Source organism: Agelaius tricolor, unplaced genomic scaffold (genome assembly GCF_023055355.1).
Source record: "Agelaius tricolor isolate 1412-34295 unplaced genomic scaffold, bAgeTri1.0.p SCAF_6, whole genome shotgun sequence".
Taxonomy (NCBI): domain Eukaryota; kingdom Metazoa; phylum Chordata; class Aves; order Passeriformes; family Icteridae; genus Agelaius; species Agelaius tricolor.
The window spans coordinates 34,233,300-34,260,965 of NW_027269266.1; the positions used below are offsets into that span (position 1 = coordinate 34,233,300).

Genomic DNA, 27,666 nt, shown 5'->3' on the forward strand with positions numbered 1-27,666 from the left:
GAGAAATTCAGTTTGGAAGAACAAAATAAACCAAATATAGCCATTTGATTTCAGAAGCTGATGTAAAACACCACAAATGGGTTAGATTACAAATTGTCAAGTTTAGATTTCTTAAAATATTATGGTCATATCAAAGGAGAAAGGTCCAGGATTAGACAATATATAAGTGGCAAAAAGATTGAAATAACCAGGGTTATACTTTCACACATACGGCCCTTGCTTAATTAACAGTTCCACATCTAATCTTTTATTTTGATATACTAAACATGAAATAGGAGAAATGGAAATGCCAGAAAACTTGACTATCTAAAAAACCTACCACCTAAGCTGTAAACATATAAGCAGAAGAAAAAGGAGGAGGACATAAAATAAGAATTAGTTATGAAAGATAAAAGCACATCACACATTCTTCCAACATAATAATATATCAACTCCATAATAAAATAGAATCATAATGTGGCTGCCCACATATAACAAAACCAAAACAAACAGATGATGAAATATCAGGATTTCAAAAAGATACCTCTGATCTTTCAGTTACAAGAGTACTTCAAATGTTTAGAGATTTTTAGCTTGGCAAGAAAAGCTACCAGTGTAATATGCATACACATATTTTTTCAATGCTACAGTTTACTAAAACTCTTTAGTGTTAATAAATAAGTTGACAGAGCTCAGATAATTTTATGACAGTTCCCAGCTACAACAAAATATTGATTTCATAATACAGTCTATGGTTTAGAAAGAAAACCAGAATTATAGTATTCTTACAATGACAAGTGAATCAATGTATTTCAAAATTATATTGACTTTTCTAAGGGCAATCAAATCATGAACAAAAAATAGTTAGCCTAGTGATTTAGCTTAATTTTCACTATTTCCTTTCAGTGTAACTAGGACCAGAATTTTGTCACCAGTCTTACAGAAGAGCTCTACGGGTAGCTTCTACATTTTCTTAAGTACAATACACTATGCTCTTTAGATTTTACATTTACAGCTGCTATTTAAAAATTCAGTGATCCTAGGGAAGATTCTGTGTTTAAAAACTGTAATACAGCTCCACAACATTCTACTCCATTATACCAGGGATACAAATATATTCTTCCTCATCAAATAAAATGTTCCTCCACACTGGCCAAAAAACCCAGAAATCCTACAACAAAGACAACTTGCATGCATATATGCATATTAAACAAACATTATTGATTGCTTCTTGTAATGCTGATGCTATGTAGTAGTTTCAATAGAATGTTGTAAGTATGCAAATTGTCAAGGATCTACAACTTCTTCCAAATATTTTGGAAGATAACATTGGGTAGGGACAGATGCTGACAGACAAAAAAATCAGTCTTCATTAACTGGCCAAGTTTCATCATTCCAATGGCAATTGTATCTTTTGTATGTGGTCATACAAATAAGACAGAGGAATTCTCATGGATGACAACAGGACCAGTCCCCATGATGGAAACTGCATATGAAGACAAGCTCCTTAATCCAGGCTTTGTGTTCAGGTCACTGTGGAGACAACAACTTGGAGATTATCTGCTACTGGTAAATTAATGGTAACCTTCATTATTTTCTCAAAAATATGCTAGGCTTTGCTGTAGTGAAAATTATTATTATGGGAAGTGGGGCATGAGTCTGGTAAAAACACTACGTCAGGATATGTTTTTTCCTTCTTTTATTGAATACTAGCTAGGTATTCGATAAAAGAAGGAAAAAACATATCCTCTTGACTATAAACCATTTCTTTTCAGCTAATTCAGAGAAGGGTAATGATGGTCATGAAAAAAATGTTCTCTAGCAAGAGAGAAGGATGGGGACTAAAAAGGAGGATCTTACTAACAAGCTAAAAGGAGCATTATTTTTAAAGAAATCCAACCAAACAAACCCACCCTTTTAAAAGGAGGTAAGAAAAAACACAGCTCTTAATAAAAGTAACACATGTCCACAACAAGAGAGGAAAACCACTATAATTTACTATTTTGTGGACATGGCACAGCATTGCAAGACTTGGGTGATATACTGAACACACTTCGAGAGGTTAAATCAACAGTTTTTCATGATCCAAATTAGTTTAATTTTCTGCACTTCCTCTGCTCTTAATCCTGTAGCAATCCCTTCCTGGAACTACCATACTACTGATGCACACTAGTTGAAAACAGAGGTAAAGAAGTTTTCTTTGTCAACAGCCTGTAGGCTCACAAAATTGAACCTGTTCTTTTATCTGCCTATGTTCATTTAGCCCACCAAGCAGTCTTTATTAAAGCTGAGGCATCAGGCAGTCAAAGTTCATTAATACCATTTATATAATCTCTGCAGTTTCAATTAACTCAGCAAGACATTCTACTACATGATAACAGTCTCATTAATTCAATAAAATCCCATAACTATTAACAATATGGTCTATGTTAAACGGGGTGTCACCTAGTAGAAAATAATAGCTTTAACAGCTTGTGATGAAACGCAGTGCTTTTTTTTTTTTTTAAATTTGATCTGGCTAAATATTCCATCCCTATATAGAAAGGTATTATTTCTTGCTAAGGAATCAAGAGGATTTTAAATATGAGCAGAGGGTAATTAAGTCCTTTTAAGTCATATCAAAGAGTAAAATAATATTCTTGTTCAATAAATGATAGACTAAATTAGCTCAAATGTGTTCTTCCATTTCCCCATCATCAGTACTCTGGCCTATATTCACTAGAAAGAGGAGGCTGAACACTGCTAAGTATTTTTTTAGCAGTGCCCTTCAAAACACAGCTCCTAGATCTCATTTTTATTGTTCTTATGCAAGACTATTCCTTGCTCACTGTCAAACATGAGAAATAACGTTTCATATATTTGATAGCTATATAGTCCATTTTTTTAAATAATCCCTAAGAAATTCTTCAGGCGTAAGTGTTCTTTCAACTCATATGCCCTTTGTTTCCATGAAACAACCCTATTCCCTGGCTTGAGGACAGAGTGGTCACCGACCATGCCTGAAAGCACATATTGTTTTATAAAAATCTTCATTTACTGAATCTCTGTATTTTTGCCATGACAAATTTCCTATCTACCTAAATGTTGGCTCCTCTACAGTTTATCCTTTGTCCAAGCACACAGAGTGTCCCTCGGTTTGTCAGTCTCTACTCAGCCTACAGATAACTGTGTAAAGAAACAAATACATATATGCTTCAGTTGATACTCTGCATATTGGTCTTTCTATATGAATACAATATCATGTTTATAGTTACTTCAAAACCTTCAGAACAAATGCTGAATTAATTAACTCACTAACTCTGTGGATGCAGACTTAGTACAACTTCGGCTTTCTTTACCATTTTATCAAAAATGGTTTGAGCAGACTCTTCTTCAAGTAACTCTGAAAAAGTTACTTATCCTTCATTTAAGAGGATTTTGTCAGCTGCATTGCTCTTGGATGCTACAAAGTTAGATGAAGATCTTTTTGCTAACATACTGCATGGCTTTAGCACTTTGGGGAAGAACTTAAAATATTACATAAAACTTAAAATAGTAAACTTGGTATAAATTTCAGAAAACACTATGCTTTTTGTTTATTCAGTACCTTTTTAGATCCTGCTCTGTATTTTCTTTACCTAAGCAGAGAAAGTCTTTCTTTGGTTTTTTTCTTTCTTAACCAATGACAAAGAAAAAGATGTTTATAAAGAAATTCGAAGTTAGAAAAGTTAGCAACCTTAAAGAAAACAACTTAAGGTACTGTGTTATGAGGAGAAAGCATATGTTATTCAATGAGCTTACTTACCAACCAGCTGACAAGCAGCTCTTTGATTACTTCAGCATTATGATACAACTCCAGATACAACAGAGCTACATTATTGTCAATCCATATAGAAAATGTTGAGTCAATGAATGCCACCTGTACAGTATTTTCATTACCTGTTTATAAAGCAACTGCTCATTTTCTCTGGCGTAGCAGAACAGAACATCTGTAAGAATTTTCCTTACATTCTCTTGCTGGAAATACTGCATTTCAGGAAAGCTGAAAATGAAGCAATACAGCAAGAGTGAACAATAGAGTGCACAGAATGCCAGTTGCTGGTCTTCTAAAAGAGGTTTTAGGTAAGAGCATCTCCCTTGTCTGCTTTCCCACCGCTCTGTGCTGCTAGGGTTACATACTTCTAACTACTTGTTACATTTGTTTTGCAACCGAAATGATGAACACTGTTCTTTAATATGCACCAGTCTGCTACACAGGTATGATGATATCACAGTTATATTTCAATAACTAATCCCTTTTAATCTCATTAAAGCTAGACATCTGCAAGAATGAAATACAATGGAAGAAATGGAAGAATGGATTAGAGTATGTCAGATGACATGCATACACAAGGGCTCTGTATTTCTTTAATATTAGAAAAAAATATTATCATTTAATGGCAAGATTATTTAAATATCTCATAATTGACATGAAAACCAGTATCCTAAGATTGAGAATATCTTATTGGTATCTGTTACAATACAACACAATTAGACATCTCACTGTCTTTAACAGCTATTACAAATAAACTTACAGTTATAAAATAACCTGCCTGGGTAAATACCCTAAGTGAACCAGAATGAAGTGGAACATGTGTGAGAATAAGGAAAAAAGGCTTCTGGAAAAATCCTGTTACGTGCATACTGGAAAATATAAATATTACCAGTCTGTAACTCCTCTGAAGCAACTCTCACCTGTGCATCCTGCTCCTTGACTGTTGGAGGCAGGAAATAGAATAGTTATGCAGGACCTAGTTAAAATTAGAATAAGTGCACAAGCAAAGGTGTTTTCATTGCTACTGAAGAAGTAACTAGATGGCAAAAAATGTTTCATAAAGCAAATGTCCCAAACCACATTGCTCCACAGCCATACAGAGCAATATAAAATACATAGCAAAAAAATAAAATCTGAAAAGGTAGAATACTAAAAAGAAAGGAAATGGTAAAGTTGGACAAAGAAAAACAGAAGAATACTTAAAAAAGACAACAAAAGTAGGCCTCAAGCTAGAGTGCTGAAATAAGATTGTATTATAGTCAGTTTTAGAATTAAATCAGATGGTTTGAAATAAGATTTCTTCAAAAAAGTTTCCCAGGTCTGAGCTACAATGTTATACTTTAGACCAGATGTATTTAAGGCTATTGTAAAGCCTGTCACAGAGAAACAATATAGGAAATCAGAACAAATTACTTCAGATAAGACTATTAACATTGCTAATCACTGTGGTCATCTCACAGAGGTGATGAGAGGCAAGCACAGAAACAGAACTAATTAGGGCTAGGAAAGTGCTTTGAAGTCCTTGGATGAAGGAGCTGAATCAAGAGCCAAGGCAGAGAAGACACTGTAGCTTAAACACAGTGATGCTGAAGTCCTGAGAGAGGCACTGGGATGAGAGGTGTAATGTTTTCCTGGCACCTGCTGGAGGTAATGGTAAGACCAACATTTGGAAACTTGTATGCACTTGTACTAATCACATTACTGTAAAGGAAGGACACAGCTGAGACCAAAAGTGCATTATAGCAGATGGCAATCGACATAATTTAGGGGTTTGAAGAGATTATTTCTGAAGGACTGTTATTCAGGCCTGCCCTATGAAGTTTAGGAACAGAAGACTAACAAAGAAAACTCAAAAATACACAGAGATATCTGTGAGGATCTAGTAATAGCAGAGATTGTAACAGAAAGGATAATAATGAACTCAGGAATAAGCTGGCTGAAGTATTAATTATAGTAAATGTAAATAGAAGAGATCATGAGGGAACTATCAGTTCAGGGTGGATTTTTATGGAAAATGTCATTTTATGATTAAAGCAAGGTAAGAATACTTTTCATGAACATTTAATTACATCTCTAAGAAAGCCTGCATTAAGGACACGGGAATTTTCCTAAACTGTTTTACCACAACTCTACAATGAAACAATGGTGCAGTCAGATCCCTGCTTTCTACAAGTGAAGACCAGTGTGAGCCAGATATAGCTTTTTAAAATACTCCTTTAGCTGATTTAGGGGCACCTGCATCAGAGGCAGCCAGAATTTGACACAGAAATTTGAAGAACCAGGCTAGTAAACAAATAAATGGATGCACAAAACAAATTTGGCAGCAGACAGAGATGGGGATCATAATCAATGGATTGCTGTTCCTTACCATCTCTTCCAAATGCTTAGGAAAGATGTAGCTCTCCAGTGGCTTTTCCACTGCTGTTTTGATGTTGGCAAATTTTAAAGTCATTTATTCTTATTTGGGGGATGGAGAGTTTGGAACCCCAGCAACCACCACTACTCATCTTCACACTCCTTCCATCATCCTAAACTGTGACTGTTACTCCTGAAGCAGAAACTAAGTAGACTGATATATAAAAGTACTACTACAAAAGAGAAGATATTGACTTGATCTGTCTACAGGGAATGCCCCCTTGGCATTTTAGTGTCTTAAAATACTGGAGAGAGAAAGAGGGTAATGAAATCTAGCCATTTGCAACCCTAGATGTACACTGTGATGCCAACAAGTAACCTGGTATTTTAATTTGTGTTGAATGCTTTTGCATCTACCAATCTGCTGATTTCTATTCCTGCAGAATATTAAAAAAAAAAATTGAAAACACTGATCACTAATGAGTTGGGACTAACTTAACAATATCCCTTCCTACTTGCAAATATTGGAAGTTGTTATTTTTATGTAGACATTATGGACTGGATTTCTACACCTGACTTTAGGAAACTGAAGTTTTGTTAGATACTGGTGAGCTAGGAGCCTTTTATAATTACTGAAGAAAACTGTACCTCTCCAGTGTGTTTCATCAGACAAAAACTGTATTTACGCTTTAGGAAGAGATGATTTGTGTCCTAGAGCTCTACAGGTACACAGACTCTACAGCATGATTAACCCAGCTGAGAGTATTTAGGCTTCACAGACCCAATAATTAAGTGAGATAAGGATTCTCAAAATGCATAGGAACAAACACACAAACACATACGAACAAACTTTATTACAGCTGCCTTCAGACAGCAAAATCCTGAAGTTTAAAAGAGTTTAAAACAATACCAATTTTAGGAACCTAATTCTAGCTGCTTTTCTTGTTTATTGTTGCCACACTTCAGGGAATTCTAACAAGAGCATTATAGAGTAATTTTTTTACTGCTTTGATAGCTGGAACTCTGGTTTGCTACTCTGTGTGCAGTTAGTATCACTCTCTACAGCATTATACACTTGATGCAGTGGGATGATGGAGGACTGAACTAGATGATGAAGAATATAAAAACATTCATTAAATAAGAAATAGCAGCTAGAAAGTAGTGATTATGGAAATTGAATACAATAATTATTTTAACCTTTAATAAAAAGCATTGTAAACTAATGATTAATTTTAAACTTTTAAAATTCTAACTCCAGGGATTTATTTAAAGAATGTAAATAAAAAGAGAGGGTTTTTACATTCTAAAGCCACAGAATGAAGAACTTACTGCTTCTTAAAATAGTTATAGTTTATAAATAGATACATAAGAATATGTAAAAATGCATACTATGTTTTATGATTAGACAAAAAATGTACATATAAAATGCATGTAGCTTATCAAATGCATTCATGTCACTGATAAATTTTGTTTTTTCATTGCTTGACTTATTTTGTTCTTGATGACACAATATACACTACTGTTGTTTCAGGCTGATGTCATTTTGTATAAATGCATTAATGAAAATTTCTTTAGTCACTATTACTGATATTAGTGAATATTACTTTGCCTTTTGCCACAGTGAGAGCCTGGAATTTGTGTGTATATACATATATATTTAAATAATAATCTTACATCCACCATAACCTCCATAAAACTTTTCATTCTCCAATTATAGTTTAGATACATATATATTTTAATCTTAGAACATCCTGAACTGTTTCCTTTAACAAACAAAAAATACCATCTGTTGTGAGAATGCACATGAAAGTATACTCAGATTTTAATTATACATCTCATGGCAAAATACATTCAAGAATGGGTCTAGGGACGGACATGTAAAATAATCAAAAACAAGACTGCAATGATTTCTTCTGCATGACTTGGTTCCTGTAAATGAAAATGTGTAAGCCTGGGATTTGCAGAATCTATGACTATCGTCACTTTTTTCAAGTTATAAAGAAAAATATTTGCAATACAGTAAAATATCACATGGTAGCAAACCAGTAATTGAATTTAATTATATTTACATATTACTCAATGCTTGCACTCTGAAAAGAAATATTTTCAGGAACTGAGTGTTCTAACTCAAACAAGTTTCTAAACAGGAATGACCTAAGGGCCAAGAAGATGAAAACATAATCATAGTAATATCAGGACAAATTTTAAAAGGCATATATGACAACTAAAGCTAGAATAGTGATAAATAAAAATAGAATGTCTCAAGTTCCATATGAGTGACATTTCCCTTACTAATTACAAACTGCTTTTTTATTATTGATTGTATTAAGTGTTGAGAATTAGAAAAGTAATCTGTTCGATCTTTCATTATGATCATAATTTAGTTAAAAGACCTTTCAGCTTCTCTTATGTTCTCTTTGCTTCATACAGAAAACTACATTAAATTTCACAAGTAGTACACCTCCTAATATCTTAATTTAGAAGAGCTTTTCTTCAATGATACCAACAAATCTCCAGGATTTAATGTTCAGCTAAATTGTCTCATTTTTTACTCCATGTAAGTTGTATTTTTAGACATTTAATGTATGTTTCCACACATTCATGTTCAATAAACCTGACATTTACACTAACCAAAGTCAAGAAAACACAGTATAATATATACCACATAAAAATGCAGAATATAAATTTATATATAGAAATTTCTCTTAAAGATCTACATACGTTCTCGTCACATCTTGTTCAATCATTGCTCGAAGCTCTTTATCCTGGAAAAATTTATTCCAAAGACTCTGAAATAAGAAAAAATAATTGTATGAAACCAAGACTTCTACTAATACTTAAGGCTTACAAACTACAAAGTACTGCAAATCACTGTACAAATATTGACAAATTAATCCTCAACATTCCCGGTAGACAGGTATATCAGTATTTTATTGGAGATAAAGAATATTGGTGATCAGCAAAACATATCTGAGAAAGTCAGTTTAGATCAGTAATAAAAGCATTCAAATTCCTGGATCCTTGTCCTAGGCTCATGGCATTTGCTCACTGGATGGCTGCAGGTTTATGAGTTACTTGTTTGGGTTCCAGGAAGAATATTTAGAATGGCAGAGTAAGGATAAACTTATCAGAACCAGCAATTCAACTGGAAAAAATCCAGTTGTTCACATGAGGAAAAAGGTCTGTATCACTGGAGTGTACCATACCTCTTCTATGGATGTATGGACTTTATTGGAAGTTGCAGCAATATCCATAATAAGAAGTTGTTTGGGAGTAATTTAGTTTGTTATAGTGGAGACAAAAAAAATTTCTGGCCTCCTGGTAAGCAATTCTTTGCCATGGTGGCTTATGCTCCACAGAAATAAAAGAGAAAGTAAATTAATGCTATCTATAGGGAGGGAAGTAAAGTAACAAACCCCCATGTTAATTAGTTGCTATATTTGTGCTACAACTTGGGAAAAAACCTAGACTTCAAAAATATTTTTATCTTTGATAATGTCTTACATACAGTGAGTACTCACTGTATGTTTTTAATTCACAACTCTTTTCATGCAGCTAGACCACATTTTGGAACTCCCCTGTCCCTGCTCCCACCCTGGCCCATCAGAACAGAGGATACAAACAGAAGCTGGATTGTGAAAGGAAGAAAAAATCAGGACACAAAATGGGTGTAACATTCAGTCACAGCAGAGGCTCAAAGGCACTTTGTTCTTCAGTCCTATGCCTGATTTGGTCAGTGGCTTTGTTTTAGAGATTAATCCCCTGCTACATATTCTGACACGTTAACCTTTGTTTTCTATATCTGAAAGACACCACAGGCAGAAAGCAGGTTGAGCTACTGTGTATAATCACAAACTACAGCAGAAATGCTTTAAATCTTTTACATTTGACACAACTTTCTGTCCAGATGGATGCAAGAATAGTTTGATGATGTGCACAGTCATAACAGCTGCAGAGCTCTCTCCTTCTAAATTACATAAGGAGCACAGTACCACTCTAGAGATGAAGTATGGGCTTCATCACTAAAACAAAACAGGAGTAATATCACCAGAGATATTTGACACAGTCTTTTCAGGTGTAAATCTATTAAGTGCAGCCAAACAACTTATTTTCATGGCATTAAGTTATTTTAAAAATAGTAAAAAAAAAAGAATTTTGATAGTAACAATGGTAACATAATTAATAGTAAAGCATAAAGATATGTGCTATAAAATTCTTAAAAGCTTTTCAGGTGTAACAAAATGTAGTAAAAAAACTGTCCAAGGCTGAACAATCTTCCAGAGGAGGGTATTTCATTGTTCTGTTAACAGCATTCACCTCATATGGACTATTTGAACATTCCTTAAGCTAGAGCCACTGAACACTCCTTAAACTAGAGCCATTTGATGTATAAAATGAAAACATACAGTGATAAAAAAGCATATCAGTTAAATATAGTCCAGCACTGATTTTTTTTTACCACAGCCTTCCCTGAATTAAGCCCTGAAAATCAGACTATGAACCTGGAAATGAGCATTTCCAGTTGTCCAGCAGAAGGTGTGGAACAGCTCTTAACACAAGTCAGTTTGGACATTTAGGAGGGAGATTTTAGCACCTGCTTTTGCCTCCTTCAGCAAGAACTCACTTGTGTCAGTATCACGAAGATGAGAATTTGAGTAGCATGTGTTGGGTTAACTTACCCCCTCATCCTGAGAGAGTGGGTTGTTGATTATCAGATCTTGCTGTCCTGCTTTCCGAGGGTTTGTAATGTGCTAGGTAAAAACAGGGAAAAAAAAAATCAAATCCTCTCCTGTTATGCTAGAAGTGTTAATATCTATGCCAAAGTATGAGAACCTATTTTGTACCAACTTACAATTTCTTTGATCTTACTGTAAGAAGTTCTTAAGTCTGAAGTGGTTTTAATCCATTGACTTCTATCTTGTGGTAGAACGTCCAGAAATAACTATTAGCAAAACAAAATAAACTCATTAAGTTCCATCAGGTTTACATAGCTTTCCATATAAATCCTATCAGACAGCATAAACCACCCCAGAAAGAAAGAGAAAGAAAAGAGCTATAAATATTTGTGGTTTTAGTGCTTTCTAGTCCATAAATAAATAGCTAGGAACAACAGCAGTTCTATAGGGCGAAATTAAGCATTAAAGTCAACTGAAGCCATGAACTCAAGCTTTGTAAACTGTTACAGGTACAGTAAAGTTGATGGTGACTTCCAAGGCAGAAACAATATGGAAAGATGTGAAAAGAAATACACAAAACTTGAAGCTATTTATGTAATGCTGATGATCTAATGCAACATGCTTAAAACAAAACACAAATGCAGAGCAGGACCTAAGCACTGAAGGATATACCCAATGTAAGAAATGCAACATGCTCTGGAATTCTGCAAGACAGTTAAGAGAGGCAGTTTTGCAGAAAGTCCTTGAGAATGTCTACATCTCCATTTTTTCACGTCTCTTTGAAAAGGTTTAGAAAGAAACATGCAGTGCAAAATACTATTTATTTGCATTTGAAGCAAGGAAAAACCCCAGTATTTTCTTCCTTTTTCAATGTTTTTATTTGCACATTGTAAAGTGTTAAGAAACAGTAATTCTGAAAAACAGAAGTACTGACAAATCATTCTTAAATTACTATAAAAAAAAGAAAATTTTAGAATTCAACAACAGAACCCTAATGTATATTGGGACAAGCAAATAAACCTTGCCTTATTTCTAAAATAAAACCACTCCTTGGTTTAATTGGTAGACAGGGAAGGACTTGTTTGTCTTAGTTCAGGGTTTTGAGTTATGGCCTCCTAATTTAGAGACTTAAAAAGAGGCAAACTGGTAAAACAATGCAGGTGGCATATATTCACTGGGCTTGCTGAATAAAATATTTTCATTCACTTTAAACTAGTTCAATGCTACATATACTTCAATTTTCAAACTTTCTTTCATTCATATATAAGGAGTGTTTTAAATTTCTTTTTATAGGTCTCTGTGCCAAAATGATGGTTCAGAAATTCCAAATGAGGTAATTTAAATGATCGGCATTAACACACAGTAACTCTACTGGAAAAATTTTTCTCCACTATCCAAGTTAGTGCACAACAGAAGACTTGATGTCATTGAAAAAATTTGTTTGGACTTTAGAGAGCTACTCCATATTACTTTGCTTTCCTTCTCTCTTCCTTCCCCTGCTACTTCAAAAAAACCCAACATATAACTCCCAAGGAGCTATTTTGCTTTTGGAAGACCTTGCTTCCCTCTTCATCCAGTCCTTACAAGAGGGATTGATCTTCACTTTCTCATTTCACTGGGAAAACCAACTAGCAGAAGCATCAGACTGATTTTAAAGCAGTACCAAATTCCACAAAACCATAATTTTTTAGACTAACTTCCTATCTATTTCCAGTGCATGACTTTCCTGCACAGATACTGAGAGGAGAGATGGCTGTGTGGCACTCAATTCTAAACATATCACCAGCACAAAGATACACTTTCCTAGGATTCTTTTGCTATTACCTGCAATTCAGCTTTAAAGCAATTTGATGTGGTTAGCAAATGTCCAATGAATTATAAAAACGAGTAGGAAAACATTGGGATGAAGTCTCTTGGAAAATTCATGATTCTTTGCATCAATAATCTTCCAGCGCATCAGGTAATGTGTTGATATATTGCAACCACAAACTGTAAATAAATATTTTCTCTTCTTACCTTCCAGCAAACACTACGGAACCTGCTGCTTCTCAGCTGCCCATTAATCCCCTTCAGCCGTATGGTTGCCAAGTAATTGTTGTTTACAAATAGTTCTTCCCATTCTTTACTGCAAAAGCAAAAGGAATGAACATTTAAACAAAAAAAAAAAGCCTTAGCTGATTTAAGGACTATATGACACTATACAATTTTGGATAAGCAGAGGAAAGCAACTTTTTAAAATGTATATATTTAGTTGTGTACCACTTCTAAACGCATGGCTGTTTTTTTGGACACATTTCTTCTTTGGATTTAATGAATATGTAGATCGCTATAATTATGCCAGCTACTGAAATTCATAATGTCTATGGAGGCTATTCCATTTCCTCTAAAATGTTGGTACTGCAGTTCAGTGAATAAACAAGAAAAATGAATATTAATATAAGCACATTCATGTTTCAGCTGTAGACAAAGAAGTACCTATTCCAAAAGTATGCAACAGAAAAGTACACTGTTGACTGTATTAGCTCTTCACATGACGTATTTGTTTAAATGAACCTTCTTTTCTTCTTAATGTCAAGCTGGGCAGTTAAGCATCATAGAAGATGACTTTCTTTAACATTTAGTGCTATTTACTATTGAAATCACTCCTACTTCTTTCTACATGATCAGTTTTAAAATTTTAACAGGTGCTAGGAAATTTAAAAAAACATCAAAAAATTAAAAAGCCTCACTGTATAAACTGTTAAAGGCAAGCTTGAGTACCTTGCAGTACCTATGGCTGACTAGATAAACAACCTAAATATGCCTCCCAGGCATGCAGGCACCAGGGGCCTAACACCTGTGCCTCATTAATATACAAGTAAATCTGCTCTACTGGGAAACAATTGGAAATTAATTGTCCCAAACCATCTACTGAGTTTGAATAAAAGAATTAAACCTATATTTCCTGCAACTTCTACTGAAATGAATCTCAAGAACAGCTGAAGCCATCTGATAGTCTTAGTAGCCCACGACTTGCTCACAGACTTTTTGCAGCCACTTTAAAATACAAAGGGCAATTTCAAGGTAAGGAGCTGGGTTATGTGCAAGGAAATGTGTTTCAGATTTATTTTCAATGCATGTCCTTAAGCTGAACATCTCCTCCTCCCCCTGTCACATGGAAGACTATTACTTCTCCCTGGGAGACCAAATGAAACCAGGAAGAGGGAAACTACTATTATGACTCCAGGCTAAGATCTCACCACATTTACTCTGCTAAGGAGGGTCACAGAGTGGGTTATACTAAATACCAGCAAACTCTGGTATTTAGCAAATTGCCCTAAATATATGCAAGGTGAAGTTAGATGGTTTTCAGCCTTTTAAGCTGAGTTGGGAGAGTGAGTTTTTAAAAACAGAATTGTAAGATATAGCTGCTGAGAACTGTAGAGGATAGACTTAGCAAGCCAGGAAATTATGGTCATCTTCCTCTGTGACAGGAACAAACTCATGATTCATGCTGAGACCAGAAGTCCTGTGTTTGTGAATGCACCACCTTTCAGCTAGGACCATAGTCTTAAAAAAAAAAAAAGTGTTTACTTCTGGGTCTTGATTATTAATTACTTTGAAAACCAAAGGTGCTCTAGATAAGAGCAGAGATGCCTACAGCAGTGTTAGACTGCAGAGTTTAGGGCTGCCTTTAGCTTCTCCCAGGTGTCAGTACCCCCAGGTGACCAAAAGAGCAGCAAGTCATTCCAATGGTGTAGAGCAGCTTCCTTCATTCCTCTCACATCCCCCAGTCTCCAAGTCAGAAAGACTATCTGGTCATTTTTGTCTCCTTGTTTCCGACACATCCTCACCTTCTGTAGGGAGCTGCCTAAGATTGTTTACCATGATTCTGCCTCCTTTAAATACAACGTATGGTATACAGCAGACACAGCTTGAGGAAAATCTGGGCCTTTCTTTCACAGCCACTTATATTTCAGTAACTGCAGTATATTATGGCTATCTAAATAACCCTCCTGTTTCTACCATGTATAATATTCTTCATTTGCCATTGTAAATTCTGTAGCATCATTGGCCATTATAACTCCTGCCAAGCAGCCTCCCTAAGGTAGCTATGTTTCAAGAGTGCCACATTCCCCTGTGCACACAACAGGTCAGACTCTGAAGCTATTCACATTGTTCTGCAAGTGGATGACATTCCCACAATGTCTTTGAAAATGCCAGTGTGTCAGCTGAGTTAGCAAAAGGTTTCAACCAGTGCAACTGTGAAAAGAAAGAACAGAGAGGAAAGAAACTCTTCAGGTTATTTTTCTCACCAGCTGCTGGAAGTGATTGCTACACAGTAAGAAAGTAATTTCAACACTTCTGAAATTGTATTAGTGCAGATATTATGCCTTAAAAAAAAAAAAAGTAATGCAATTCCAAACACGTTTTGAACCAAATTACTTTTAAAACTGCCAAAAGAAATTTGGCAAGATTGTATCTCCTCTGCATTCCCCCTTGGCTGCTAGGATCACAAAAAAAGTTATAAGCAACTGAAAAAGAAATTACTTGGAAGCTGGGATCTGCCTTAGTTTTAGTAGAGCTGAATGATATTTAAAATCCTTTCTGAACAGCATTCCCTAATTCATGTCTCAAGTATTTTGAATGAAGACTAATAATCTAAGCTTTACAATTCTAGAGACTTTTAATAGTGGTAACACTGTTTAATATGAACAAGCAATCAATTCTAAAAAGATAACATTTAAAATTATATAGCCCTACTATGTAAAATAATATCTAAGAGCCTTGTTAACCCAGGATTGCAGAAAACCCACCGGTCAACATGAAATGAGCAATGAAGATTGGAACTCATGTCTACCATATTCCACTTGCTTCACTGCAGTGAAAGATTTCAAGAGCTAATAGGAACCACCTAAACTATGAATAAGCACATGCATTTACCTTTAATCAAACTAGAAAATTAAATGCATGATGCTGTGTTATACCACCTGTAGACTGTACAATTAAGGGCAAATGTCAATGTTAATGTTTTCTGATTATTTTGTAAATATTTTTCATTTTAGATTCTTATTTGAGTATCCTGTCTAATGTACTATTGGGCATATTGTAAAGTCTTCATAATAATAATAAATACATATAATATAAGACCTTGTCGTGGTTTGACACTGGCCCAATGCCAGGCACCCACCAAAGCTGCTCCCTCAACCTCCCGTGCCACAGCTGGGGAGAGGAGAGAAAAAAATTGGGTTGAGATAAAGACCAGGAGAAAACACTTGAAGAGCAAAACAGCCTCAAAGTTGCAAAGTGAATTTACTACTAACAGAGTCAGAAGAGGATAATGAGAAGTAAAAGAAGCCCTTAAAACACCTTTTTTCCCCCCCAACCCCTCACTCCTTCATACCAACAGCACAGGGAGACAGGGCATGGGGGCTTGTTCAGTTTGTCATCCAAGGTTTTCTTCTGCTGTTCAGGGAGAGGAGTCCTTCCCCTGTGAGGCCATGGGATCCCTCCCATGGGAGACAGTTCCCTGTGAACTTCTCTGGTGTGGGTCCATGCTCACGAGCAGCAGCCAAACTGCACCTGCTGCAAACATGAGTCCCTCCCATGGGCACACAGTCCTCCCAAAAGTGCTGCAACATGGGTCACTCTTTCCACGGGGTGCAGTTCTCCAAGGACAGGCTGCTCCAGCCTGGAAACAGGGGCTCCCTCCCTCCACTTGCTCTCCCACTGGATCACAGCTTCTTCCAGGAATCCACCTGCTCTGGTGTAGGCACTCCCCCATGGGCTGTGGGTGGATCTCTGCATACCCTGTGGATCCCCATGGGCTGCAGGGGCACAGCTGCTTCACCATGGTCTTTACCACAGCCTGCAGAGGAATCTCAGCTCTGGAGCCTGGAGCACCTCCTGCCCTTCCTTCTCCACTGACCTTGGTGTCTCCATGTTGTTTTCTCTTACATGTTCTCACCTCCTTCTCCTCTCTGACTATAAGAAAAACTCTGCATGCTCCACTTTGATCTTCTTCTTAAATATGTTGTCACAGAGGCCTTACCAACATCTCTAACTGGCCCAGCCTTGGCCAGCAGCATGTCCATCTTCGGAGCCACCAGGGATTGGCTCTGCTAGACATGGTGGAAGCTTCCAGCAGTTTCTCACAGAAGTCACCTTTCAGGTGACCCCTGCTACCAATAACCAGGTCGTGCCAAACCAACACAGACCTGAATGAGAAAGAAATTGTTGGAATAATAGTTCTTTAAGAAACTTAATTTCATATGTGTTATCTCTGTACAATGTAAAATATCTACTGGCATGAGTTAGGGAGAATTGCATTACTTCAAAGCGGGAAAAGTGCTCAATATGTATGAAAGAAAAAGCAGGCAAATCAATGAAGGGATTAATTCTGTAGGAATTGTTCATAGTTCTCATCTGTTCCTTTCCATCTTTTGAAACATGCACTTATGTCATAACCACAAGAGTTTAAATCTCTCTGCCAAAGAATTGTATACTGGGGCCTGCTCTAAGACAGACACTCTCTTTCTTATAAGAAATGAGGTTGACCTCTGAGCAAATCATATATAGAAGTCTATTTTTCTTTCTTTTCAAGAGGATATGATTTGTGGATATGATTCTTGTTAAGGCAATTACAAGCATCAGATTTTCAGATACAGAAGTCTGAAGTTTGCAACGGAAGTGTTCCTCTCAGTCGACTGTTAGTAGAGATCACAACAAGCAGGACTTCAGAAAGTCTAAGTAAAATTCTACATGCACATAAATAGCATTCTTGAAAAGGTATGTGAATCTCTAAGGTCTAACATCTTACTAAAAGTCACTGGAATCCCACTGCTGCTCAGCTATTGAGGAATGTGCAACTATAAACTCAGAATGCACGACATCAATAATCTAACAATATGCCTAGGAAATAACTCAAATTCAAATAGTTCCATGAGCTTTACTGAAGGCAACACTGAGCTTGTGCATGTTGGGGAGAGGTAACAAAGACCTTCCTCCACTGACAGGCAGAAGCAGAACATCTGCCTCTGGCTCTGCCACTAAATTTCTATCTCCAGCATAATGGTAAAACCAACACCAAGCATAGATATGCAGAAGAATGCAATGGTAGCCCATTAAGACTCCTTACAAAATACACACTCTGTTCAGAAGAGGAAGAAATACAACTGAGGGAGACTAGTATAGCACAGACAGCAATAACTGCTGCTTCTGCATTTACTGATTTAGAGGATAAAGCTGGGAAAATGTATGAATGCAGATCCTGCCAAAGTCTAAAACTAGTGTTAGAAGTATTTTTGTACCATCATGTTCAGACAACACCAAAACTCTGTGGAAGACACTAAAACCCAGAAAAACGCAAAACTGTGAAGAACCACATGGAACTACAATCTATGCCACTGAGAAAGGGCAAAAGTTTCAGTTCTGGGACTGCAGGGGCTCAGATCTATCAGGTAAATATTACTGTCCATAATTCATGTTCAAGTGAAACTGCAGTTAACAAAAAACCAGCACCTACTGGGTCATCAGATAGTGTGTATCATTATTTTGTCTCGTGCCTTTTCTAAATATTTCATGCCAAGTTTTGAAATACCTTTTTTCTGAGTCCCTGCAGAAACAAGACCAATTTGATATTTACAACAACATTTAGATAACAAAGAATACTCTCAGTCTATGGAAGAATGCTGCTATACTACTGAAACATTTGCATACATATTTAGGATTTCAACCTAAATCTCAAACTTATTCCATCCTCTAGACCAATATTAAAGGATAAAATGGATAGCCTCAGAGAGATACAAAGAAAATTCATGAGCAGTGCTGCTAGTATTGACAAAATCATCTTAAAACAATGGCATGTGTGCTTCTAGCAAAGCCAATTTCACATTTTTATACTGGTCTTCATCTTCAAAATCTGCTTTTTAAAATGTTGAGACCCAAACTTGGCTCCTCAGGGGCACTCAATGAAGCAACAGGCTACTGAACAGGCCATCAGAAAGAAAACCAGTTCTCAAATTATTGTGTCAAATGTTTTGCAATATGAGACCTTTATTGAGAGGAACATCAAGTATCTATATTTAAATATTTAAATAGAGGCAACAATTCCCTTCAAACATACTGCATAAATCCAAGAAACATGCATAGTTTGTATTATTTATTATGTTGTAAAATCAACAGTTGAGAAAAAAAGTGAGGCAACTTTCAGGAATGTAATAAAGAGAGTTAATTCTATAAAAACAGAGGAAAAAAAATTGAAAGGTAGTATCAAGTAATAAGAAGTAGAGTTTCTAAAAAAATATTTCTGAAACACACAGATTTCTATTTGCTACCCTGAAAATCCATTTGACAGCTTTAATGTGAAGGCTTATCAGTCTGCTTGGAAAATTCATGTATTTTCCTCTGTTTCTCAAAGTCCTGCCTCAGGATACGTGGCAGAGCTAACAGCCATGTAAGTGTGAATATGCATGGCTGTGTTGCTGGGAGGCTGAACATTCAAAGGGCAGATTTTTCTAAACAGTTCAGGTTTCATCTACTTTTGGCTGACATACAGTTAAAAAGGTTTGTGTGAAGAAAGGTAAAATCACTTTCTTAAGGCAAACATTCCAGCAAATAAAGTTATTAGTTAGCTATGCTCTTTAAGCTACCAGTGTGTGTGCAGCACAGTTTAGGGAACTGAAATAAGGCTGCACTGGCAGCAGGATGCTCTGCCAGCACCCTTCCTCACAGCACTAGGTCTGACGCAGAACCCAAAGATATCCTTCTCCATATTCCAAATTGTCCACTTTGCCTTGGTGGTTCTCAGCCTAAGAGCCAAGTTTGGCCTTTGGAAAGCACATAATTTCCAACCCTTTACCAGTTCAGCTTTTATAGAAGAATTCTTGTTACAGCCATTTTGAAGTCTAAATTTCACCAGCACATTTTCCTCTACTCATTACTTTCTGCATACATTTACAGAATGGTGAGACAACATGTTGATATTTTGTTCAACTATTTTTAATTTTGTATTGTAACTGAGTTTGCCAGTTGCAGAGTCAAAGCTTTCTAGTTTAAATCCCCCAATATCTTTGAAATTCTTTGCATGTACATGAAGAACATTTACTTCCTACTTCTCCTGAGTACAGACTGTGGCTAACTGATCCATTTCCCTACATCCTCCTTCTTAGCCTTCTTGAAAATGTCCCCAGTCACATCTCCCAATTGCCATGGAAGTCTGAAGGTTATTAAGAGTAAAAAAGTAAAAGAAATTCATAATGAAAGCCACTTTAAGCATTAGTAAGGGAAAATATGGCATCAGTTGATTGTGGTGTCAGTGGTATATATGCTGATTCTCAAGTACAACAGAATAAATCAGGAGTGAACTAAAATATTCACTTGCTTTCAATGGACTTTAGAAATTACCATTCTCTCTTCCATGGTCTCTCTTCATAATCTAAGTATTTCCTTCTTGTAGCCAATCCATAAAAAAACATTCTAACAACAAAAGATGTTGGTAACTCAATCCTTCCTTTCTAATTCCCTGTCAAAACCATCTCAAGCTTTAAGCAAATGTCTTAAATTTGCTTTTCCCTATTACATTGCATTAAACCACAAAGCAAGTCCATATTACTATTTCTATGTCTTTAGAAAGTAATATAATTTTCACTGGAAAAGTTAAAAAAACCAAAATATATGTGTTGAAATGCTTGTATCTTAGAAAAAGTATACTGAATATAGGTTTTCAGTTCCTTAATCACAAATTATTCTTCCTTGTCTTATGATATCATTCACCAGTTCCTTAGAACACCAGGCAAAGAATGAAGCAAGGATCAGCTATGGAAGGAAGAAGTAAATAACAGAAATTTGACAAGAAAGAGATGGAAATGATGTAAGTCTTCTTAAAATGAAAAAAAAGGAACACAATTTTAAAGAATTCAGAGAAAATCAGAAATCTTCTAAGCTTTCAATAGGTGTAACGGTGACCTTCCAGGTTTTGGAGTAAAAAGCACCTTTTGGAGGAAACCTGTGATCAGTGAAGACGGTCACTTTCTCTTGTTGGAAAAAGGAGATTTGCAAGATGGAATTCCTAACAACATCACAAACACTGACAAAATGAGAGTACTGGCACAGACTACCACATCCAGAGAAAGATTCTTAGCACATTATGAACATGATCTTTCGGAAGAATCAAGGAGAGAGTTTACATGCTCCCAGACAAAATTAACTCACACTGATAAGGCCTCTTTGCACATAAATGGAATCAACTGGAACAGCATCTAGCAAATGGTTTAGGATAAAACAAAATAAACATGGATGCCAGTTTTACTGCTTCCTTGCGGAAAGAGAGAATGGATGCAAGTGCTGTGAATTCTCCTTGCACCGTGGAGTGGCAGTGACAATTTTACTGCATTGCCTTCTGCATCCAATTTTTCCTATTTCAAAATAATAGAAAAACCCATAGAAACAAGCTTGTTCTCTTGATTATGTGTGGACATGAACAAAATCAGGAAAAATAAAACCATAATTGCACAGGAGCGGCTTAAAATTAAAACAATAAAGTACCATTGTCTGTGTATGAACAAGACTTGTGTACATGGAAAAGGGCTGCTTCCTAATAGAGTAAGACAAAGTTTTCCTTAAGGTGGAGGTATGTAAGTTGCACACATCTTCACAGTATGTTTAAAATGTAAGGACAAAGGCTATGTAGCCACTTCTAGCTCAGCTGCCAACAAAAGCCAAAGGGCAAGGTTTGAGCACCACTTTTGGAAGTGGGAGGAACCAAGGGGGAACAGCTTGCACCCCTTGCTGTCTTTGTTCTGTACGCTCAGTGCCCGCAGCTGGCTGGCACACAAGAAACGCCTCAGCCAGCAGGACCACATTGCCTTTCTGCATCAAGGAAGGAAACATCTGGTAAGCAGAATCTGTAAGAAGTCAGGGGGAGAAAATGGAACACAAAAGTCTTTCTTACACTAGATCCTCTGCCTGTTTGAAATATGAGCAGAAGAAGGAGTACACCTTGTCTACACAATCCACAACTTTGAGCAATCATCATTTGTCATGGAATTTAAGCCACAGAGAAAAGAACTTTATCTTGATACATGGGGTAAGAATTAAACTTATATATATGTGCAGAGATGTATTAAGAAATTATCCAACATAGCAGTCATGGGTCTCTGAATCATAAAGTAAGTTCATACACAAGTATGAAAAGTGAGCTTTTTTAGGCTATATATTTATTAGAAGCCGTATTAATGTATGAATCCACCTTGAAAGAAAATAAGTGTCCTTGAGATGTTCGATTCTATCAGCCAAATTGAATGTCTGCATCAATGGCTTTCCCTAAAAGTCATAATTAGGTCATTAAAATATATTTAGAAAAATAGCCTGTAAAATAAAGTTAAAAAATACTCACCTTCATTTTATTTCATAGGTCACTGTTATACCATCTAATAAGATAATTAAAAACATGCAAGCAGCTGGTACTGAGGCTAAACAGATTAATGTAATAGTCTGTAGTCATATGTGCTGGCAAGGGGTTCACCTCTTTGGCGAGGAGAAGGTCAGCTGCCCTTGGGAAGGGAGGAGAAAGACAGTATTTCTACTTTCCAGTGGCACTGCATTGCAGATACTGAAACTAAAGAGCTACATCTATTTTCCTTTTCCTTTTGGTGAAATCCATGCCATTTGGACAACCAAAAAAGGCTTTAAGCATAGCAGTAAAACAATACAGTGGAGCAGAGATGAAGTATTTTCCTTAAGTTTCTTACATTTAAAAGCTGAAAGTTATTATATGTCTAAATCCTTGTTCAAATGTTTCTAATAATGAACTTCTAATTTTGATGACATGCTTCTAGGAAAAAAAAAATTGTAATTTCTTATTAGTAAAGCTTCTTCCCAAGTACACAAAGAGTACTTCCACCAGAGCATAAAGACCAGCTAGAGAATTCTCTGTGACCTGACAGGACGCATTCACAAACTCAAAGAATATTTAGAAATATATGCCAGTCACATGTGCTTTTCACTTACATTACTTACAGACTTTATGACCTAAAGGGAAATGCTCACAATCTGAACACATGCAGCATTACATCTGTACTGTGCTGTGCTTGTGATCAACACAAGCAAGAGTCGCAAACTCTAAGGTGACACCTTCATATTAAAAGTAAAACCATACAAATAGTTCTGGAGCATCATAAATATACCAAAGAATAATGATATGTCACCCTTTATTAGCACATATACTTGGAGTCTTGTACTGGATAGTGTCAAATTGTCCTTTAAAACAGAAAATGTGGGAACCAAGCAACTTCTCCTGGGGTTTATTTCTTATTGTGGTAAAAACAATGCTTTTAAGAGCACTTTAATAACAAAACTTATTAATATTCAAATATTTTTGGAGTTATCTCTTCTAATTAAATTGTAAAGGCGTATTACTGACAAAATATTAAGTAACTTTTGTTTCGGCAAAAATTTTCAATACAATTTTTCATGTATTAACCTTCCGCATATGGATGACATCTACCATGATTCAAAGATGCCTTTGCCTCTTTCAGGGCTAAAGTTCATTAGCTGGTCTTTTTAAAATATGACAGACTGAAACACATTGGATAAACAAGACTGTCATTAATTTTACCAAATTACTAACTTACTAAAACAATAATCTTTGACAGTATGCTAAAATAGGTCAAAATTTCTAAGGAGTCTTTAAAGAAATAACAACCATTTACCATCATTACCTTTCAAAATAGTTTAGGATTCACTTTTCACCTTTCATAAGGTGCTAGATGTTCAATTTTACTTAACATGCAGTCCAGAACTATAACTATCAAAACAATATCCAACCCAAACATCAAATTTAGAGCCAGTCTCACTAGATCATAGGAATTACATGCCACTGAGAAATAAATACATATTTTACATCTCAAGCACTACTACTAAATAATGGTGATAGCTTGCCAACTACGAAAAGTCAGAAGTTACTTTTATATATATGTATACATACACACCTCCCCAATACACATACACACATATGTATCTTTTTTACTATTTTGCCTTTAATTATATCAATATTACTTTGGCAATGAGATATGGGACCCTTCTTAAAAGACTAATTAACTGTCTAACTTGGGCTCTTTGACAGAATATGAGTATTATTCAGTGGAACTTGTAGCCAACATCATATTTATTATATGCACTTTGGACTAAGGAATACATAGGTGGTTAAAGACCAGCTTTAACCTCCACTAAATCTGTGGAGAATTAAAGAGTCACTAAGCCTTTGGCTGATTTAGGTAAAAGGTAACATGCTCTATCCTCCCAATGGCTGTCCATGCTACATTGCCTGCATTGGCACTGATACCATGGGAAGCTTTGGCAGGAGGAAATCATCAGAAAGCTCTCCCAACTAAGAATGAACAGGTTGGGCTGGGTTAGCTCCCTGGACTAGCTCCCTGAGAGACGAGTGCTACTGCCTGAGTGGAGCTGGGGTGACAAGAAGGGCTCAGACCCCAGCTCCACAGCTCACACTCTTGTGGAACCAAAGTCTAGCTAAAGCTGGCTGCTTCTTCTTCAAGTGTTGCCACTTGGCAGGTACAACAGCTGGTGCTCTTGAGTTGATGACTTTCAGGAATAAGTTTCCTGGCTTTAATGGCAGAGAGAGCTCTCAACTTTCTTTTGCTGATATGGTAAAATTCTATCTTGCCTACTTTTGAGAGACTGATTTGTGGTCTCTCTGTCTACATATGATTCACACCCAAAAAACATGAAGATTATCCTGGGTGGTATTTTTCAGCCCTTCTTTTAACTTAGACAGTATGTTACATGCAGAAAACATGAATATGACAAGAACCAGAGTCATGCAGAACCCTAAAATGGATCTTCTAAAGTATTTTATCAAAGTGATTATGCTAACTACTCTAGAAGAGTTTTACATCATCACAAAGTAGGTCTCATTAGAGTTGACTTATTAGGGTAAAAAAATTGTAAGGAAACCTAAACAACCCACCCCAGTCCCACTTTGCCCCTGCAGGCACACCCTTTGTTCCAACCTTGCTCTTAGTCCAGAAACTTCCTCTGGGTGTTTGAATCGCAGCAAATTCTTTGCTGTTCCCTCTAGGTCCTTACAAAAAGTCTTTCTTTTCAACATCCTCAAGACCAGGCTGTTTGCTCCTTGCTCTCCTTGGCAATGGCTGTGTCTCCAGCCTGCAACAGGTTCTCCAGCCCCGTGTCCCTCCCTGCCACCCCACGCCCGAGGCTCCCTGTGACCAGCTCAGCTCACTGCCTGCCCCACGCTGCAACATTCCCCACCCAGCTGGCTGCAACCAGGACAAGGTGAACAGGCAGGTTCCTCCTGCCTGACTGCACCTCTTTGAAGTAGAGATTCCAGCAAAGCACAAACCAAAACTGAAAAAATGCCAACCAACACAGTCCACTAAATGATTCGAAACCAATCATGTGGTAAGCATGTTTTGTTTTACTATACTTAAGCATGAAAATCAGATGCAATCCTTCTGGTTAGCACAAATCATACTATTAATTTACTAGTCACAAGGAAGATGTTTTGTAGCAGACTTAGTATTTTGCAGGGTGAAAGATGAAAGTATACACCTGCTGATTAGCTTTCTGTGCTTTTGAGCACAAGACACCCTTTGGTATGTACCCAAGCAATATTCAAGCTCAATGACATTGCTTAAAAAAGTTTCTTTGACTGGTGTTTACTGCCAACAAAATTGAAATATTATTTTCCTGTCAAATAATCTCAAATTTAGCTAATCTTGGTTTTGGTTTTTGAGATGAAATAATGAGGAAATAGAATTTCATGTGGTCCATAAATCCAGTTACCTTGGAGAAGATCAGAAAGGTGATCACTGGTGAATTGAATATTTCAACATTTAGCTTAGTTGCTGTGAGTTTACTTTATTGAATACTTTGGAGGAAAAAAAACCTACAAAAAACAACTTTAAAATGTTTAGGCTTTCAAATATCTTGTACTTTCATCAGTTAAGCATTTTGAACAACTTTTGAAAAAAAACTAATAATCCAGAAAACAAATTTTCACATCATTCCTTAATTAAATATTTCATGTTGTTTTGCTCACTGTATCAGTTTAGATTCCACAATCCTCCTAAAGTATAGGACCTGTTCTTTCACATTAAATAGATTATGCTTATTATAATCAACTTCTTAAAATTAGAAAATAAATATAAAAAATTACCAACCTGTAAGAAATAAAAGTTCCATCTGAATCTGAGGTGGAGGGTGTGCTTCCATTTTCATTTGATCCTCCTAATACAAAAAAAAGAGAAAACACCTTTGTTGTAAGACAAACTCTGATATGAACACAATATGGATGACAACTGATACGAACACAATATGGATGACAACTGATACTGATTTTACCATATATGGCAACTTCAGTCACAACAAAACTCACCTAAAACTTGCATAGACAAATCTCAACTTTACCTCTTCAAATTCTTACAGCCGTCTTAACTAGCCTCCAAGTTCAATCTGGAGTCTGAAAGTTCTGAAAATCTGATACTTAATTTCACTTAAAGTTTTGATTGAAGCCCTTCTCAAATTATTAAACACAATTTAACTAGCATAGGGTTATAGAAGTACACCATGTAAGTAGATGAGCTTGATTTTACCAACATTAAGTCAAAAAATGTAAAAGTTCATCTCTTTTGTGAAAAATTCTGAGCTTACTTTGTGATACCTTTTTTTTTTTTTTTTATGTCATAGCACAAGTTCAAAGCTTCCCTGAAAGTACCTATTAAGACGTCTGCCAAACATCTTATTTTACATCCTGTGGGCTGGTGAATACATGGAACAGTGATGTTGCTAGAAATCCAGTATTACAAGGAATTTTCCTTCTATAACTATGTCTATTGAAAGACTGCTAAAAGCCAGCAGTCATGTATTTTTTAAACCAAATTTATTCTTGTCCTGTTTTATACTGTTTTTTCTTGCACTGTCATTTAGCTTGATAATTCTTCTATGTCCCTGTGTGCCTCCCTAGTTAATTTACAGGTAGCACTGCACAACTCTGTTCTCCCTTCTGCTGACTGAAATCAAGTTTTTTCAGTCTTTTTTCAAAATGAGGCTTCGTATTCCCCATTTCCTTTAACTCAGTCCTTCTTACACATGGAAAAGGAGGGACAGGAGCTGTGGAAAGCATACTAAAAGTTCAGAGTTGATAATTTGAACAGTGGTTTTCTTCTCTATCAAACAAATCTTGCTTGATACAGATGACATTCGTGCCGCTCCATCTTGCAGTTTCACAGCCATCCTTAACCAAACATGCCTGCACATTTATTCTCAATTTTTTATTCATGAAAAGAAGTTTTCAGTTTACATGAAAAATTCTTGCTAGTGCAATACTGTAGTTCACACAATGTCATGCTGTTTGTAGTCCTCTTTTCTTCAGAAAGAACCAGTCCTGCCTGAATGCTCTATTTGCACTGGCACCAGATATTACCTTCCAATAACTTTACTTAATAAAAGTCTATCAACTCTTATTCTGTGGCAAGACAATAAATGAAAATATTGTATAAGACTGGTTCAACCTCAAGCTTCACTAAAAAGAATTCTTTCATTAAAATTTGCATTTCCCTGTTCATCCTAGAATTACTATACTTCAGTAATCCCCATCCCTTCGATTTCACAGCATCTCCTGTGGCACTGCATCAGATGGTTTACTGAGATCCAGACAGACTTAATGTATTTCCTGAACGCATATTTTGAAAAGAAAGCAAGTTAGCTGGCCACAATGTCCCATTTAACAAAAAAAAAAAACCTGCAATAAAAGTTAAGCCATTCGCTTTGCTTTTCTCTCTTATTTCCTTCTTAAAAACTTTTTTAAAGCCCTGCACAGATAATTGCCAGCCCATGTAGGTGCTT

General features: G+C 36.1%; 1 protein-coding gene across 7 annotated transcripts in view; it reads right to left on the minus strand.

Moving 5' to 3' along the window:
- The window catches only part of TBC1D5 (TBC1 domain family member 5), a 318,058-nt gene that overhangs the window by 130,585 nt on the left and 159,807 nt on the right, over positions 1–27,666 (minus strand). For all 7 annotated transcript variants that reach the window (XM_071429303.1, XM_071429304.1, XM_071429307.1 and 4 more), the window contains 6 exons: positions 25,983–26,049; positions 12,820–12,928; positions 10,980–11,069; positions 10,807–10,878; positions 8,849–8,916; positions 3,898–4,000 (listed from right to left, as the gene is read on the minus strand). In XM_071429303.1, the coding sequence (XP_071285404.1) occupies positions 3,898–4,000; positions 8,849–8,916; positions 10,807–10,878; positions 10,980–11,069; positions 12,820–12,928; positions 25,983–26,049 (509 nt within the window). The remainder of the gene's footprint in view (positions 1–3,897; positions 4,001–8,848; positions 8,917–10,806; positions 10,879–10,979; positions 11,070–12,819; positions 12,929–25,982; positions 26,050–27,666) is intronic.